At 44.4% G+C, this 19380-nt stretch overlaps 1 protein-coding gene across 5 annotated transcripts; it reads right to left on the bottom strand.

Annotated features, from left to right (window-relative positions):
- Positions 1-112: 112 nt before the first annotated feature.
- pou6f1 (POU class 6 homeobox 1) lies at positions 113-15080 on the bottom strand. Of its 5 annotated transcripts, none has more exons than XM_086159816.1 (13): positions 14666-14698; positions 13762-13854; positions 11370-11497; positions 11196-11240; positions 9960-10152; positions 9754-9890; positions 7650-7878; positions 6822-7075; positions 6596-6724; positions 5185-5421; positions 4947-5103; positions 4693-4861; positions 113-2485 (listed from the first exon to the last, which is right to left on the bottom strand). In XM_086159816.1, the coding sequence occupies exons 3-13, from the start codon at positions 11448-11450 to the stop codon at positions 2140-2142; spliced, it is 1977 nt and encodes a 658-aa protein (XP_086015942.1). In that variant the 5' UTR covers positions 11451-11497; positions 13762-13854; positions 14666-14698; the 3' UTR covers positions 113-2139. The 5 variants fall into 5 exon arrangements, with proteins under 5 accessions (XP_086015942.1, XP_086015943.1, XP_086015944.1 ...); XM_086159817.1 differs by having other exon boundaries at positions 4947-5082; XM_086159820.1 differs by lacking the exon at positions 11370-11497 and having other exon boundaries at positions 115-2485; positions 4947-5082; positions 14666-15080.
- Positions 15081-19380: the final 4300 nt, after the last annotated feature.

Raw genomic sequence — 19380 nt, 5'->3', positions numbered from 1 at the left:
TGGACTGGTTGTGTTCTTTACCGCCACCTAGCGGCCGGATGTTCCCTGTCAAGAGACTCTTGGAAAGGACATTGTCTCCCTCATTTACAAATGCAATTGAAACAGATCGATATACAATACGGATTCTTTATTTAAGATAGTCATTTGATTAATCTGACGGAAAATTACAAAAAAAATCCAACTTTTTTTTTTTTTTTTTGCTGCCTTGCAAATACCTAAACTTTGTAATGTGCTTTGCTGAGTTAAACAATATCTTCTTATTCTAATTTAGCTCCTTTGCTCTGTTGCTAACATCATATAGGCTATTAAACAATATCAGTTATTGTCTTTCCATAATTAAAACTAAGGTTAAATGCATGTTAATGCAAAACCACTGCAATATTAATTGTAATTGTTGAGTCGGCATCCACTGAAATTACAGGTCTGCTGGAGAGGCGAGGATGAGGCTGGATGCACAATTCGTTGTCCCTTATGAACCCAAATGTCTTTCAAAGGTAAAGGTAATATAGCTTGGGATACTTGCTTATTTAACCTGCATAAAATTTACATTAATCATATGTTTGAAATGCTGATGATTGCAATGTTGAAGGTACTGCTACATTTTAGAAAAAACTTTCACTGCCCGGCAACTCAAAAATTCGATTCTCTCATCGAAGCAACTGGAACCGTACACTGTACCAAACCAGCCGCCTCCCTTTTACTCTTCAAACTGTCACTAAAGTGCAAATTATTATTGAAAATTAGCAAAAGAGGTAAAAAATAACCATCGTTGTAACGTACTATAGGAAAAGACTTCATACGGCACATGCAAACACAAAATCGACTTAAAAGTCAAAAACTTACAAGACAACGGTACCGCTTCCGTGGCTGCACGACTATTCACAAAACGTAATTCTGTCATTCAATTTGATTTACATAAGGCTTATTAAAGATAGCTAAAAAAAAATCTGGCACAAATGCATCGCTTATGTAAGACTACTCGAAATTAGCTCAAGAGGTCGACGATGCGCTTATTTTGAAGATCGTTTGACCTTGGGGATGAAAAATTCCGAACCAGTATGTTACGAAAGCACCCAGTAAATCATTAACACATTAAATAAAAAGTTACATATACATAGATACACATAACTCACAAATGAAACACTACATATATATATATAGATATAAAAAATGAAAATGTGTTTAGTGTTGCAGCATCATGGATAGAACTGCAACTGACCTTCCTGTGAGACACCCTGCACTGTGATGATGATAAACATATGAGGAAATAAGACAAACAATGAAAGTTCATGATTATCAATAACAAACATTAACATGATGATTGTCCCAAAAATGGTTGTTGTTACTGTTGTTGTTGCTCCAATCCCAAATTCTGATAAACAATTTTTTTTTTATAAAACTGAATTTCTGCTTTGCATCTTATACATTATTATGTGTATTTTCTTTGTGTTTTACACGTGACAGCTGCTGCCGCGGTACAAATACTGCATGAATACAAAATAGACTTGAAGTGCACTCGAGCACAGGCGCCTAGCGAGGTCCGTTTAGGAAAGACAAAAAAGAAAAATAGAAAAAGAAGTAGCAGTTTTTAAGCTATTTGTGAAATGGATCTGCCCCCTAATCAAAATAGGTCCTTCTTCCTCCTTAGCATGTGTCAAGAATCGTCCAGGTAGATTTTGTGTTACGCAGCCGACGGACAGACAAACAACAAAAATAAAACCTCCGCAATGGGGGCGACCAGCAGCAAAGACAAGCGTCCACGGCAGGAGCGCATTATCCACACGTGAGATTAATGCCACTCAATGCGCCACAGAGTCAATGTGACAAAGAGAATTCAGAGGTGTACCCTAAAAAAATCACTTGTATAAAAGTTTCCTTTTTTTTTAAAAAAAAGGACATGTTATTATCAATGTATTATCATTGAATACAATAGGAGAAACATGCATTGACACATTTACAGCCTCAAAACACAATAACTCTGTTTTTAGTACTCTTTAGTAAGTCTTGACTGTTGTGTGATATCCTTCACCTCCTCATATCGTCTCAAGTTTGAGAAGTGTTGCTCACAGAATCCACGTCCGTGACAGCGTATGAAATGTTTTGATTTTTTTTTTTTCTCTCTCCCCAAAAGCGACATGGCTACTGGACCTGGAAGACGTTTATCTTGCTCGTGTTTTTCAGCGTCTGCCGTCGGTTACAGAACCAAACACGCACGACCTCGCGGTCGTAGTTCAGCTCCCTGGCGATCTCCGTGATCTCCTGGCCCGTTGGCAGAGAGTTCTTCTCGAAGTAGGAGTTGAGCACCTCGATGGCCTGGGGCGTGAAACTGGTGCGCCGCTTGCGTTTCTTGGACGGCTCGCCGCCGACGAACTCCATCAGGTTCTGCTGGCCTTTCTGATTCCAGTGCTCGGCCTCGGCCAGCCACTTCTCCAGCACCGGCTTCAGCTTCTGCGCGCTCTTGGGGGTGATGTCCAGCTTTTCGAACCTGCAAGTGGAAGAAAACTCTCCGTGTCAATCTGTGAGAATATTTAAAGTTTTATGGTCAAAATAAATGTCTGTTCTGTTTATTAGTGGAGCTGCGATCTACTGTTATGAGCCCGAGCCCGTCAGGATTTTAAAAGTTCCTCATTAGCTCTATTTCGGACGTCCGTGTTTTTTCCGCGCTAATTTATTTGGGTGTATTTTTAGTTTAAGAGCCTTTTTAAGCTCCTTCCTGTTTTATTCAGCGGTCGGGTCCCTGGCGAGCCTTGGTTTTCTTTACATCCCTCTGCTCGTGTTTTCCCTTTCTTTGGGTTTGATCACCGCCGCTTTGCCACGGTCTTCATCTCTTTCCCTCTGCCGGCTCCCCGCTGCTCTTCTCATCTTTCGCTCCTCTAATTGTCAGCCCCGATGTGTCTCAGGTGTGTGTTGGTCATTACCTTTCAGCCAGTGGATATACCGTATGTTGTGTTGGATTTCAAGGTTTTCGGCCTTGAACTGTCATACGGATTTCTCGCCGTCTGCCCCTCTGGACCTTTGCATCTATTGCGTCTCTCTGCGATAAAATCCCTTCCAGCTTCCGGAACAATTCCAGATAAAATATCCCGCACATTATTTACAAAACAGGTACCACTACGTATATTTCTGAATATGACAGAACTCTTGAATTAGATGCGTCGTTGAAATCGGGATTCTGGCTCGAGCCGTGGGTCAAATGGAGCAGATAGGGAGCCGGAGCTGGTCCACGGCGCGTCTGGATTAAATATTCATTTTCCTTTGTCACCTTAAATGGCCTGTTTGTGAATGAGTGAGAACGGTTGTATACAGGACTTTCTCAGAAAATTGAAATATTGTGATAAAGTTCTGTATCTTCTCTAATGCAATTAAAAAAACAAAAATTACTTTTTCATGATATTCTAATATTTTGAGATAGGATATTTGAGTTTTCTTAAGATGTAAGCCATAATTAGCGATATAAAAATAATAAAATGCAATATTTCAGTTGATTTGTAACCCAGAATGTATGACATTTTTGCTTTTGTAATTGCATTACAGATGATAAAGAACTTTATCACAATATTCTAATTTTCTGAGACAGTCCTGTATCTATAAATGACGTGTGAATAAGACGAGCGAATGGTTGCATGTCTCAGAAATTAAATATTAATTGTCCTTTGCCACCCGAAACCGCCTATTTGTGAATGAGTGAGTGAACCGTTGCATGGGTGAATGTTTGTACGTCTCAAAAAATAAAAATTCCACATATATGCCACAACAGCTTATTTATTTTTAGAATATGAATAAGAAAATCTGGATTTTGTTTGTTTGTGGGCTCAGTGGCAGATGTTTTAGAAAACTTTTAAAATAATTGATTTTAACCCCAGAACACTAATGTCAGGTGATTTTCACCCACGCAATTCTTGTCATGTGATTTTCATTGTGTTGCCATTGTGTTTTATGGGTCCTTGGGTAGCTTCAGGCTGCTCACTGATGTTATTAATTGTATGTTTGTTTCCCTCCTCCCATCGGCCCATCTATAAATTGTTGAAAACTGTATTTTATCCAGGATATTAGTGATGGTGTTACTTATTTTAACATAAGTGTTCTAGGGTTAATGCAGTAATATCCTGACGACAAGCCCCTACTTTTAAAAACCCTTTGAACACTGCGGTTTAAACAATTTATGGCCTTTTTTTGGGCTGACGAGCTTCGTGCCGCCAAAACATTTAGCCTCGTCACATCGGACAAATGAAATTACCGTCAAATTCTGAGGCTGTTCAGTTCTGACACTGTCAAAGACAACTTTAATGGTTTTAGTGCGCAAGAGGAAGACGAAGATAGCGATCGGCTGGAGCGGGACAAAACGGGGATGGAAAATGGATGGACTTTTCCTTGTGTTATTCATTATTAATCTTTTTCATCAGCCGTCTTACAGGCACTGTTCAGAAAAAAAAGCATTTCCAGTGCGTATTTGTGGATGGTACAGGTATGTATTAAATAAAAAGTAAAAAAAAGTTTCTGTGTAAACATCTTACCTGCGGCTTATAAACAAGTGCGGCCTATATGTGTACACATATATTTATTTACATATATTCATGTACTTTTAGCAGGCGGAGGTTATATTCAGGTGCGCTTAATAGTCCGGATATCACAGTAAATGAATAAAACGCATTTCTAACCGCATCAAATTGCCGTGGGCAGGGTGAGACATACCTGCAGATGGCCGACTGGCTGTAGGCCGGGCCCTCGGTGGCGGTGAGCGCCTGGCCTACTTGTGTCTGAGTAAGACCCAAGGACAGCCGGCGGATCTTGAAATTCTTGGCGAACTCGCGGATCTCCTCCAGATTAATGCCTTCCTCGCCGCTGACCGCCTGCTGCGGCTCTGCCATTGGGAAGAGTTTGATTAAAAATACCCGCCCGCTTAAAAATAGATCTTCTGTTTGGAGAGAAAGAGCAGGTGTACGCACTGCTGACGAGCTGGCCCACTTTCGCCACGTCTCCGCAGGTGATCGGAGCCGCCGAGGAGAGCGCGGTGGCCGTCTTCAGCACCGACGGCTGCGGGGCGATGACGACCGGCGACTGGGTGACGGCCGTGGCTGCGGCCTGGGTGGAGACACACAGATCCTGAGGAGATAGATCGTACCGCTCGTTTGCACAAGCCGATGAATTTGTTAATTAATCGAATAAATAAAACATCACTTCTACCTGCGAGTTAGGTTTGCTGAGAGTCAGAGGGGCGGCGGCGGCTTTCGGAAGGACGGTGGCGGGGGCGGTGACCGCGGCCGGACCGTTCCCCACCGCCGCGATGAGCTGACCCTGGGTGTTCAGAAGCAGCTGCGGGGCAACGGCCTGCACCTGGAGACCCTGGAGGGGGAGGGTGGGGGTGGCGGCACCTCCGGCCAGAGAGGCCGGATTCACCAGCAGCGGGAGGGTTCCGATAACCTGGAGATAACGGAAATGGAATATTAAGGATCCGTGCGATGAGCTGGCGCCCCCACCCTTCCCCGTCGAAACAAAAAAATGTCTGATTAGCAATTCTAATGAAATCAAGTCTCTCCAAATTATAGTCCCTGTACAAGAGCGCTGGGACGCGGGGATGGAGAGATGGAGCAAACATCACGAGAGGCTTGTTGGTTTTAAAGAGAAATTCAGGGGGTCCCAACGGATTTACGTAAAGCGGTATTCAACGCACGTCGGAACTATTGCAGCCTCGGTCACTCACCTAACCTACAACACCCTGAGGCCAACCATACACATCTAGAAACTGAACTAGAACCAAACAGAACCAAAAAAAAAATTACAAAAGTGAAACCGTAATGAAAAACGCAAACGTAAAAATAAGAGATCGGATGTAAACAAAGCAACCCGAAGGGCCTACGCCGGGAGGTCACACTGTTGCATCCGTCAAACAAGCCTCGCCCGCGATGCTTTCATTTTACGCCTAGCTGCTTACGATTGAAATTTATTTTTAAAACGATTTATGGGATCACTGCTATGGAGTCGAATCACAGCGAGTTGAGGACGGCGTAGGTCGAAAACCCCCTGTACAGGGAGAGCAATGATCTACCATCTCCCTATTTTTTCCCCCCTTTCCATTTATTCTTCTTTATTATCAGTCAACGTGGCATGGGAAACAAAATCACCTAAAGTGAATATTTCCATTTGCATTACACCTGCACATACTGTTTACATTTCTTTGCAGCATTTACATGTCATAGCAATTATATTGTTATTTACATGCTACCTATCTGATCTCGCTGCGGACAGCAAGATAAGAATTTAATTTTTACGGGGGAAACATGTTTCCAGACTGTACATATGACAACAAACGCTTTGAATCTGGCATCTCTTGAATCTGAATCAAGCATCTTGTCTCTGGTCAGCGAGCAGGGAGGGTTCTTTATAGCTAGAAATATACAACTGAGCTGCCATTCCCAAGCCAGACACAGATGGGAGGGTCATAAAATGTAATTAAAAATGATTAAAGGTGATCTATTCCAGGCGTAATCATTGCGAATGATTAACGCAGTCAGTCGGGGCGCCTTTATTCTGAGGGTCGGGGAGTCCGAACGGTCCGAGAGAACGTCGAGAAAATGCTGTGAGCATTTGATAAAACCTGGCCCTGGGCGTTGGTGATGATCTGGCTGGTGATGCCGGCCATGTTGGACATGGCGTTGGTGATGATGGGCGTGGAGGTGAGGGAGCTGAGGAACTGGGTCTGTGCTCCCAGGGAAGCAGCGTTGATCTAGGCGGAGAGGACAAAAAAAAAAAAAAGTCAAAAACAAAAAGCAGGTGGTGAAAAAAAAAAAAAAAAAGGCCGCCTATTTAGTTGAGGGTCTTACAATGGCGGGGTTGATGGACAGCCCGGCCGTTTGAAGAGCCGCCACCGAGATGTTGGACTGGGAGGTGGAGGTTGGGGCCGAGACCGGCTGAGCCGCCGTCGTCGTGGCAACTTGGGCGTTGGTCGCTTGCGTCAGCTGACACGTAGCCTGCTGCGCCGCGGACTGAGCCGGCTGGATGGAAGCCGCTTGAGGCTGGAACACCGTCTGCGCGCTCGTCTGCAGTCCGGGCTGTACTGAATTCAGGACTGTCGTAGCTGCGGGGAAAGAACAATTCCACGCTGAGTTACTTTTATAATATTTGTAAGTTATTGCACCACGCTGAATAAAAATAAAAAGCGCAGAATATTAACGGGCTTTGAATCTAAAACCACACTGGCTCCATGGGGTCATACTCGGGCCCACTGAGTATTTCTGCGTAAAACCAAATAATTTGAAAAAAAAAAAAAGCAAATTCTTAAAACAATTCTTATTATTTTTCAGAAAGATTTCATGCTGTTTTTATTCCTGCCGGGGAGCCGATTCTGAACCAAATCCTTTTGATTCCTCGGCTTTAAACCGACGAGCTACGAGTTGCATCCTGCTGCTCTCGGCCTTCTTCAGACTCATTGATCTTTATCAGTCAACCCGATCTTCTAAAAACAACATATTTCCTTAGAATTCAAATGTTAGCATTTTGAATAAATCTTGGCAAAGAATGGCGTGAGTGTAAAGCCCCTTTGGCCGCTGCGGAAGCTATTTCTGCCCTGGGATGGAGGGTCGGACTTAGCCATCGGCTAATATATTAGCATCGGGCTAATCATGACGGTGCTCCCGACGGTAGCATTGTACCTTGCAGCCCAGCGAAGGGCAGCTTGAAGAGGCTCCCGGCCGGTGTGGCGGCGGCGGCGAGCCCGGGGAGAGTTGCGACGCTGGTCGTCGGCAGGGTGAGGACCGCAAGACCCCCCTGGCCACCGATGGAGCCCGCCATGCTGAGGGGGATGAGCAGGGGCTGGCCCAAGGAGCCCGTCTGGGCCAGCATACCGGTCATCAGGGTGGCCAGACTCTCCTGTGACAGCACCTGTGAAGGGCAAGATGTTTATTTGAGGATGCAGACTTTCTGACCTCTTTATTTTCCATTAGTTTGGTCAAACTACAGTGCATTGGGGGAGAGGCGGGGCTCACACTGGACCAGTCCATCACGTGCCCCCAAACAGACATACAACCATTCACACATCATCGAAAGAAATGCAACCGTTCACTCTCTCATTCACTTGTCAAAAACATACGACCAGTCAACGTCATATATGTTTGTGGAGTTTCCCAATATAAAATTATAGATCAGGGGTGGGCAACCTTTTTGGCTCAGGGACCGCATTGACTTTTGAAATTTGACGGACGGGCCGAGTCAGCACAAGATACGATTCATTGAAAAAAAATAATAAAAAAAATCTGCTAACAATACATATCAGATTCGTCCGACATTTGTCTAAATGTTGTCTGACATTTACTTTGAAAATAACACCAGCTTGGTTTTGAAGGCTCGGACGTTTCACGGACAAATTGTTTTTTCCCTTGTAGCTTCACGTCCAGCTCATTCATGTGTGTCAGTATGTGCACAGTAAAGGCTAAATCACAAAGCTAATCTGTGTCATTCAGCTCAGGAAAATTCACAAGTAGCACCAAAAAATGTTTGAGCTCCCACATTCATCAAATATGAATTCTGTACCAAACTTTGGTGGGCCGGATGATAGAGACCAACGGGCTGGACGTGGCCCGCGGGCCATAGTTTGCCCACCCCTGGTATATATCAATTATTTCCCTAAATTGCCTCTAAGGAATAAATAAAGTTTATTCTGATTATATTCAGAAACTCCCCATTGGACATTAGAACTGAAGAAGCCTCTAGGATGAGGGGCGGAACATCTTCAAGTGAAAAAATTCAGTTGCCACGACGAGAAGATTTCGTCAAGAAGACATCATATTGTTTAATTCTCTCATTTTCAAGTCATCTACAGATACAACCATTCATCCTACATTCAAAAGTTATACAGAACACATTCACCTACTCTTTCACACGTCTGCCAGATTTTGAGGCTCCACTGAATTGCATGTTTTTAGACCACGGGAGGAAACCGGAGAACCCGAAAGAGTACACGGAGACTTCACACGGAGTCGAACCTGGTGCGTTCCTGCTGCGAGGCGTCGACGCCAACCACTGCACCGCCCCGTTTTTGAATTTGCTTTATTTTAAAAGGCAAAAACCTCTCCTTGCTTTTCAAACCAGACTCCTGCACCAGGAGCTCCTGCAATGCGAGGGGTTGATCCCCCCCCCCCCAAGCCGCCAGCGCTGCTGACTCGGCTGTCTTCGCCGGGCAGGAGTTAATGTCTTCATGTGCTGCCGCCTCCACGCGCAGGACGCCGGCCATTATTCATGCAGATAACCTCTGTGTCCGGGGAAAGGGGGGGAGGACGGGGGCCTGACCGGGGGGCCCGAGGTGGAGCGCGGTATCGGAGCGTAGCCGGGATCGACCGCGGGATCGACCGCGGGATCATCCTTATCTGTGGAGTTGTTGTTCCAGAGGAACGGCGAAAGAACTTTACGACAAAACGGGAGGGGAAAACCAGGCCGGCCGAAAGTCGCGCAGATAACGCCTCGATTATTTTACCAGAGCGATGAAGGGACCTATTTCTAGAATCGTGTTTTGTTCCGGGGTGGGGGAAGCCATCTCTGACATTCAAAACAGAAAAAGCCGCGGCGACGGGAACGTGGATGTCCGCGATTTAAACAATGTGGGCGGCACGGGAAGAAAATCATAAAGAGGTATTTGGGAAAATCAGCTGCGGCACCTGCGCCAGGCCCCGTGCCCGGGATCTTGCATAACGCGTGGGAGGCGTTTTCGCTATTGCCGTCCTCGCTGAGCCGGGAAGCGAGCGTGTGAAGAAGCGGTCGTACCTGAGGGCAGCCTTGAACGGCGACGGGCATGGCTGCCTGCGGCTGCGGCAAGGACACGCTGATGGGAACGGCGGGAGCCAGCGTTTGGACCGCGGGAGCCGGCGCTTCTACGGGAGCCACCTGCTGCTCGCCCGGCGCTGCGGAGACACAGAGTCGGTGTTTACCGATGTTTGAAGCGTGCCGCTCGCGACACCGTCGTGACTCACCCGCTCCGCCAGGGGGCACAGCCGGGTCGTCCGGGGCGGCGCCGCCGCCTCCTCCTCCGGGTTGCCCTACGGGCTGAGCCGCTCCCTCCTCGGCTTTTCCTTCGTTCTTCCCGTCGGGACCGGGCGGCGGCAGGGACGCGTCGACCTCGACCTCAAGCACACGGATGGTCTCATGTCCAGACATCACAATGACCTGTGACAATGATCAAAGAGAGAGACAACGTGAGGTCAGATGGCTCCAAATGGAAACTTTTTTAAAAAAAAATCCTCTCAGCCCGTGTCCACCAAAGTGTTTCTCCATGTCTGAGTCCGGTGGATTTTTTCCACTTCCATCACAGAACTCCCCCTGGTTGCCCTGACATGAACGAATCGCAGCAGGTTTATTTCGCGCATCGGGAGCCTCGCGTGAGACTTGATGCGAATTCGGGACGCAAATCCGCGTCGCACACGATCAGAAACGTTTCGGCGGACATGGATCCTCGCCGATTGCTATTTCGTGCTTTTCGTACTTTTACGATCAAGTCGTAGAGCTTTAGGCCTGAGGGGTGTTGCCGGGTGGAAGGGGCGTCTGTTTAAATCTGTCGATTCATTATTATCCATTCATTTTTCCCGCCGTATTCGCCGTGCGCTTTGCAGTCTTTTGTCGAAGAAGAAAAGACCCGGGTGGCTCAGGTGGATCAGTTCCAGGCAGCAGCGCCCCTGCTATTTATTTCTCAAGTTACACGACTTTCTTTTCAGAGAGGATGATTGGATTCGATTGCGTTCATGTGAGGTCAGTGTCAGTCCTCGGCTTTTCCCGAGACACAGATTAGACACGACTCCAAAATCCTTTTCGTCCGTAGAGAAAAATGACCGGGCTCGTCGGGAGGCTAATTTGGGGCTTTTTCCACGGCGGAGGATTAAAATCTGACATATAATGTTTGTTTTTTTTTAGTGTCTCCGGAAAACTTCCACCCCCTAAATCAGGCTCTGGCTGAAAAAGGGAAGTTACCCGGGTGTGGTTCAGGGCTCGGATCGGGCCTGGATTTCTCCGTACTGGTTTTCCAGCTGAATTTCCATATAAAGCTCTACAAAATGGTAGATCGGACCTCCGGTCATTCGCCGGATTTCACAAAATAAAAAAACCTGTGACCCGAGGTGGAGGATGGTGGGCGGTCAGGGAGGTGGGGGGGGGGGAGGGGGGAGACGACAAGGTGCAGAGACACAACGCAGCAAAAGAGAAAGGAGGATGCGTACCTGGTCGTCTTTGGCAGGGAATTTCAAAGTGCAGGATTTAAATGGCTGAAAAAAGACGTCTGCGGTCAGACAGTGAGCGGCTAAGGAGGACAGAGAAGCCGAGCACATGTTAGGACACAGCGGCCCGAACCAAAAACACAAACACACACACAAATGAAACAAGCATGAATTCACCAAAACAACGACGGGAGCATCGGGCAACGAGCAACTCAAGCAATGCTCTCCGACTTCTCGCCGAGCCTCCATGAAGAGCATTGCTTTTTTTTTTTTTTTTTTTTGCTGACAACGCCTGCTCACAATTACTAGAGAGAGAGAGAGAGAAAAAAAAACAAGAGAATTCAATGTTAGGCACGTCATTTTACAGACCGTGGCCCACGCGAGCACAGAAGAGTGGGAGGGTGGGGTTAGGTGATAAAAAGGTGGATGTCGTGGTCTCGGTGAAATGCTGCGGAGTCCCGGTCGACACGCAAGACGGTGGCGGGAGAAGGCGGGGACGACCGCAGGGCTCGGACGGTATCAGTTTCCATATTGTTTTTAATCACGCTTCCAATACTACACGGCGTATGATTCACCTAAAAAATATATAGAACAAATCAAATCCGATGACGCCCCGCCGACGATTCTGCGACTCCGGATGAGCTCTTGGCCGAATCATGACGGAAGGCAGGGGGTCTGACACTTGAAGGACATTTGAGTTTTAAGACGCTGTAAATGTGGCCAAAGGTGAAACGTAAGATAAAACTGACATTCATACTTTTATCGCTTTTGAATAAACCGGTAATAGAGAATGATAATAAACCGTGAAGTGGACATCCATAGGAAAGAGGTCGGTGTGATATCGGGGATCCATCAAACAGATGTGAAATGAACAAGTGTTAACGTTCACGTTTGAACTTAAATTCATTAATAAGCTTCACTCATTCATCCATCAACATCTACAGGAATACTGCTTATTCTGAACTAGCAGAGCTGTCATTGGGCAAAGAAGCAGGACCCGTCACCAGTCCATCATACATATCAGTATACCTCATTTATTCACACATCCTTCAGAGACATAAAATCATGGATTTTATGGAGGAAGGCCTACTGTTGGAATCAAACAAGGGACTTTCTAAATAGCCCAGATGTGTGAATGAAAGAGTGAATGGTTGTATATCTATTTATGCGGCGCCGCGATCGATCTGTATCAAGATGGCCCTCCATCAGCCAGCAGCTGAGACGGACTACCTTGTTTACATTCTTTGAGGCCCTGACGTTGCAAGATCATCGCTGACGAATCCCCCCCCCCGACGACTGTCTGCTGTCTGTCTGTAAACGTCGTACATTAAACGGGAAGCATCTGGTGAAAGGATAAGTCCTTGCTGCGGAGCAGGGGAACTACTTTATGTCACCCCACTTTCCCATCTTCATTTATTCAGGCTCAAACTCTCCCCCGAGAAGCTGATATGTCATTTTGTCGCCCATCTTGGCCACCCGCAGCAGGGAGTGGAAATTTTAGGGATTTGAGTCACTGTGCGTTGAGCAAACGTTAAAAATCTGTGTCGATCACGTGATCGCTCCAGAAAGGTTTTCCCCCTCTGAAGAGGAAAACAAATGTGGGGTGAGGGTTTGCTGCCGTGCAATCGTGTGGCCTTCTGCTTTTTTACACGGTGGAAAGAATGAAAATAAAAGAGAGGTGTTCGAGTTGGGAGACCATTTTAAGCTCCTTAAGCTAAAATATCCTCTTTTTTGTTATCACATTAAGTGCGCTGATATTAAATATTAATTTTTGAGATTAAAAGCTTGTGTTTTCCGACCTCCTTGTCGCATTTTGAAATCAGGAAGCCAGCTGGCCGCAATAGCTATTTATTCTGCTGACGTGCACCGTCACTTGTACGATGATGCATCTCGTACTTTGGTCCGCACTGATGGGAAACGGACCTCGGCCCCCCCGTTCCACCTCCTACCCCCCTTTTCTGCATTGACACAAACAAATTATCTGATTTGGAAACTAACATTGCCGTTGTTCAGACTTTCAGGGGGAAACTGAACGGAGGAAGGAACAGAAAATTAAATGAAAAATTTGATTAATTGCATCAGACTTAAAATCAGACGTCATGTGTGTGTGTGGGGGGGGGGGGGCGTCAGCACCAGCCAAAGGTCAAAGGTCAGCACCGGCCAGCTCACGTTTGTCATTTCCCACCGGCGCGCAACAACAAGCTTTATTAATTATTAATTAAACGGCCATAATTCTCTACGCCGCTCAGTCGGCGCTTCTCAACGGCGCAGGGGAACTGGCAAGTGATCGATGATTGATTGCAATAATAGCCGGCGAGCGTTGTCGGGGGTTATCGTCGAAATCCCATTGCATGGTGCGTTTACGTCACCTGTGTGATGACAAAATGACCGAATGGCGCTTTTACTGATTCGCTCCCGAAGGCAGCGGCTTACTTCACCGACTTGACCCCTGCGTGTAAACTGATACCGCCCCAGGGCCTGACTGTCGGTCTCGGGAGCCTCGGTTCGAGCGCGGCAGGCGAACAGGCGGGCGGACGGACGGGCGAGACCCCCTGGGTGAATTCGGTACCTGCTCGTTGACAGTGAGAGGGGCGTCTTTGGCGGGAGGGTCCTGGGACTTCATGGCTCTCTGCAGCGGCGCCGTCGGCGTCCCCCTGGCATCCTGCACACACACACACACCCAAAAAAAAAAAAAAAAAAAAAAGGACTTTATATTTTGACATTCCCAGCAACCCAACCATGAGCAGAAGGCAAACTGAGCAGTTGGGGTTTCCGCATTTTGCTCAAAGGCACTTCCACAGGCTGGGACGAGCGCGGGAATTGAACAAGGAATGAGCCTTTAGACACCAACTGGAGAGGCCGGGACCGACAACCTGCAAACCTCCACGTAGATTTGGACCCTTTCTGTTTTTTATTTAAATTCATCTACTATTTCTTAGGCAGGGTAGGACTATTTAGAAAGGGGGGGTTGGCAAAACAGCCCCCTAGTATGTTGCATCTGAGCTGCAGAAAAACGTGCAGGGGAAGGATGAGGAGCAGGAGGAGGAGGGGGGGTGATTGCAAATTCAGGAAGAGGATGCATTTCCCCGCTGCAAATAAAAAAAGCCCCAACGTCGAAAATATGGATGTGTCAAAACTTCGACGCCCCCCCTCAACACCCAACATCCTGCCCGATAAAAGTATCGCCATGTCGCCCACTCCCCCCCCCCCTCCCTCCCGCACCGGGAGCCGCCGCGACCCGCGCCTCGCCATTATGTATTTCCCTCTCCTTATCATAAATATATAAATTATGCTAATTACGAGCATTGCATATTAACCAAAAAAAAAAAAAAAAAAAAAAAAAAAAAGAAAAGGAAAACTCACCCTCCCCTCTACCTCTACCACCATTTTCGCCATTTCGGGAAGGAAGGACGGAAGACTCTCCCCCCTCCCCGCTCTCCCGCCTCCCCCCCCGGTTATTGCGCCCAACTTACCGCGGGATTACCGGGCCGATCCGCCGCCGAAGCTCCTCCGCGACTCGCCGTCACAGTTTGTTTCGCTCGCACATAATTAAAAATTCACCTCAGCCGCCCAGACGGGCGCCGCCGGCTGCACACAAAAGAGCTGTTTTGCATTGATAAGGAGCCCTCGTACCACCGACAGGAGTGGGGGGGGGGATTCTCCTCTCTCTTAATATTTAATGACGAAAACCCCCTTCTTTTTCCTCCGCGGCCCGGGATCCTTCGGCCGGCCGCCCCCGCCCCCCCGACGCTCACATTTCGGGCCGCGAAGTCCCGCGGAATTGCCACAAAATTGGCCCTTTTTTGCACTACGTCATGAACATAATTTATGCAAGGAAAAATCTTGCATTGAAAAATGTCTGCCGCGACTTGAGAGGTGCCATGGTGCTCTTAAAGGGGACGCGGCGGCGGCGGCGGCGGCGAGGAGCGCGCACATGCGCGTGCACAAGACTCACTTGCACGAAAACACGCACATCCAAGTTCAGAGCCCGTCATTGCAACTCCAGCAGTGACTTCATTTGATTTCCTTCATGTGTCCCATTAACACTTAATATTATTTCATTTGCTTCCCTGTTTTTGTCTTTTTCATCTTGTTTTTTTTTTGTTATGTTTTTTTAATTTTTCTTATTCAATACTTGTATGTTAAAATGTTTTTTCATGTACCTCCCAATATTATGTGTATTATGTTCCCGTTTTCAGTGTGTGTATTCCCTCTTAAGTGATTTTGGTATTTCAAAATTTTCATTTTGCATTTTTTCTGGCTGCTATGACAATTTCATTTTCCACTTAATTAAGTTATCCATCATCTATCATACATACATACATTCATACATACCGGTTCGTCATTGCAACTCCAGCACTGAATTCATTTGATTTCCTTTATGTGTCCCATTAGCACTTTATATTATTTCTTTTGCTTCCCTGTTTTGGTCTTTTTCATCTTGTTTTTTTTTTTGTATTTTAATTTTTCTTATTCAATACTTGTATGTTAAGATGTTTTTTCATGTACCTCGCAATTTTATGTGTATTATGTTCCCGTTTTCAGTGTGTGTATTCCGTCTTTAGTGATTTTTGTATTTCAAATTTTAATTTTGAATTTTTTATTTGATTTTTTTGGTTCATTTTTATGTAACTGGCTGCTATGACAATTAATTTTTCCCCTTAATAAAGTTATCCATCTATCTATCATACATACATACATTCATGCATACATGCATACATGCATACATGCATGCATACCAGTTTGTCATTGCAATTGCAGCAGTAAATTCATCTGATTTCTTCACGTGTCCCACTAACATTTTATATATATTTCTCTTGCTTCCTTGTTTTTGTCTTTTCCCTGTTTTTTTTGTATTTATATTTTTCCCATTCATTTATTTTTCCTATTTCCATTTTGTATTTTAAATGTTCTTTTTTATTTTTTATTTGATTTTTTCTATATACGAAGCTATATTATTTGTACACCTTTCCTGTTTTCTGTGTGTGTATATTCCCTCTCTAGTGATTTTTGTAGTTCAGACTTTCTTTTCATATTTTTTTATTTGATTTTTTGACATATTTTTTATGTAACTGGTGCTGTGATAATTTAATTATCCTCTTAATAAAGTTATCCATCTATCTATCTATCATACCTGTACATACATGAATGCATGCATACATACCAGTTCATCATTGCAACTCTTGCTCTTGCAGTAAATTAATTTATTTTCCTCGTGTGTTACACTAACACTTTATATTATTTGTCTTACTTCCCTTATCGTGTTTTTGTATTCAACATTTTCTTTTTGTATTTTCTTATTTGATTTTTGTTTATTTTTTATGTTTCCGGCTGCTGTGACAAATTAATATTCCCCTTGATAAAGTGATCTATCTATCTATCTATCTATCTATCTATCTATCTATCTATCTATCTATCTATCTATCTATCTATCTATTAAACATCCAAGTTCAGACCTCAACATTCCAACTCTCACAGTAAATTGATATTTTGGTATTTATTTTCCGTATATTATTTGTATTACTTCGGTAAACATTTTTTTTGTGTATTTCCACTATTGGTTGCTTGTTTATATGTTTTTATGTAACCATGCTACTGTGTAAATAATATAAATACATTATTTTACCTGGATGATCATTTGCATAGCACCCAAAATTTTGCACTCCCTCCCAAATGTGTATAGTTTCATGGAATCCATATTTATATTCAAATCGCGCTACACTGCACACAATACCTGCTTTTTCTCCACGTACGTCAGATTTATATTTATATTTATATTTATATTTAAACTTATACTCTATAGACCTGAGCCTCTGCCTCGCTAAACTGGTCTCAGATAATCAAATTTAGATTACAATGTTGTATTCTATATCCTGTTCACAAATATTAGGATGCATTTATTATTATATTATATTATATTGTATTATTATATACTATTTTTAGTCAAAAGTTCACATTTTATATCTGTTTTTAAAACTTAAGCTCAGGTAATTCAAAAGAAATCAACCATTTTTTTTCTATGTATACATATATGTAGACACATACACATGTATAGCACTTTAGGATATTTTCAGGGTAGTTTTCTTGATAATATTTAAATCAATTTTATTAAACATTTCCAAGAAAATGTTGTAATTTCCTACTATTTAATTTATTGTTATTATTATTACTATTTGTCTACATTCAGTTCATTTTTTAGTTGACAAGGCTCATGTAACTTTGTGCGGGTGAGATTCAGTGGGTCACCAGAACCACCACAAGCTGAGGTGTAGATCAGTCAAAACACACCTGTCAGTTTATTTAGGAAAAGACAGATTTCACACCCACACTTCCATCTGTTTGTTAGGTGCTGATTTACTCTTATTGTCATTTTGAGACCAAATATTTTCACCAACTCAGTCCATGTTGTTTGCCAACCATTTCCTCATACCAGTATTTACATCACGTATTCACCGACTGGTGTGTACCGTTAAATTCGAAAAGTGATATATTTGGAAGCTACGTATTCAAAGAAAAGTCTGATCATTGATGAATAAAGGGATGAAGGATGATGTCGCCCTGCGATGTTTCAAGTTACTGCAGCGGATGCAGCACTTTGTGCACCAGCGCACCGCCACACCGCCGCATCGCCTCGTCGATGATGAATGTATTTCTCAGCTGGTGTATTATATCGCCCTGCTCGTCCCTGGCTCTGCGTAGCTACTTCAGCCCATGACAAATTTTCTCCGGGGGACAGTAAAAGTTCATCCCTGCCTCATCTCTCACCGAGGCCCCGAACACACGGAACCAAAGTCAGACCTGTTATCGGGATGGCGGACGAAGTGATGTGAGAACCGCAAACACCCGTGACCAAACTAACAAACAATTGAGTCAGCACAAAACTCCTGCAAACACAGTATTAAGCATAATGGGGATTTGATTTTATTATGCAACCTATGACCAGGGTTCTGTTTCTGAGGGCATGGGGAAACTCGTGATCAAATGTGGGTCTGAAACACGGCTCGGCGTTGGGATTTAAATCCAATCCTCCATGTTCTTCTCCTGTATGCCTTTGGAAAGTACCTTATATCTTAGTAGGCCTATCCTCTTGAATAGTGGTTCTCGGTAATGGTGGGAGTGGGGGGTGGGGGGTCCTGAGTCAGCAGTGTGCTACATGAGTCAATACAGCTATTGTTATTTTCTACTATATAAAAAATGGAACTGTTTACGGCCTAAATGTACAGTTGATCTGCCGCAGCTTTTCCAACTGACAGGGTCTTTTTGTTTCCTCAGCTCAATTTCCTTTATATTGCTTTAAAAAAAAAAAGAGCCTAAAGTGCTACATAGACAAGAAGAAAACCAGATCAAATTTATGCAATTTAGAAAGTGAAATATTAATGTAAAGAAAAAAATTAGGACTTTAAAACTTAGGTTTTTGCTTTACTCCATGAAAAATTACAACTTTATGCACTACTCTCTTGAGGATTCGTTACCTCTTTCAAGGTCCTCATCTGAATAAACAAATGAATTGTGCAATTACATAAAGATTCAATATTTTGCAATTAAAAACTCATTTCTAAAAAAATGTATTTCAGATAAGGTCAAGATTGATTTCAGAATACTTATTTGTTCAATTTTTTTTTATTTTTATGTATTACAACATGTCATTATATCTTAGCAATTGTTTTGAGTTTGTTTTGCGGGAATAAGGACAGCACGGAGGTCCCTGGTTGGATTCTGACGGTGGGCCTTTTTGTGTGGAGTTTACGTGTTTTCGCTGAGATGATGTTCTCCCCAGATGTGCCGATGAAAGAGTGAATGGTTGTATGTCTCTATATCACATCATGAATGAGAGAGTGGATGGTTGTATATCCCATATGAAGTGTAAATGAAAGCTGACGCTTGTATGTCTCTGTATGTCAACATGAAGGGTTATTTGTCTCCATATGGTGTGTGAATGAAGACAAGAATAGTTGTATGTCTCCATCCATCCATCCATCCATCAGTCCATCCATCCATCCATCCATCCATCCATCCATCCATCCATCTTCTCCTGCTTATCCTGAGCAGTGAGGCCCACACCTCCCTCTCCCCAGCCACTTCATCTGGCTCATCTCTATGTGGAAGAGAAGCAGCTCCACTCTGAACTCCTTCTGGATGAGGGAGGCCGCTTGTATCCGCAATTTCGTTCTTTCGGTCACTACCCGAA

This window comes from Fistularia commersonii, chromosome 14, assembly GCF_037954325.1.
Source record: "Fistularia commersonii isolate RoL2024-O1a breed Wild chromosome 14, RoL_Fcom_v1.0, whole genome shotgun sequence".
Classification (NCBI taxonomy): domain Eukaryota; kingdom Metazoa; phylum Chordata; class Actinopteri; order Syngnathiformes; family Fistulariidae; genus Fistularia; species Fistularia commersonii.
This window is presented reverse-complemented; position numbering and strand designations above follow the sequence as displayed.

Coding starts and splice junctions, on each gene's coding strand:
- pou6f1 (XM_086159816.1), bottom strand. CDS start 11,450: ATGCTCTTCATGGAGGCTCGGCGAGAAGTCGGAGAGCATTGCTTGAGT. Junction 7,879..9,753: donor CCGTTCAAGGCTGCCCTCAG/GTACGACCGCTT, acceptor TGCCCTTCACAG/GTGCTGTCACAGGAGAGTCT. Junction 4,862..4,946: donor AGTGGGCCAGCTCGTCAGCA/GTGCGTACACCT, acceptor TCCCAATGGCAG/AGCCGCAGCAGGCGGTCAGC.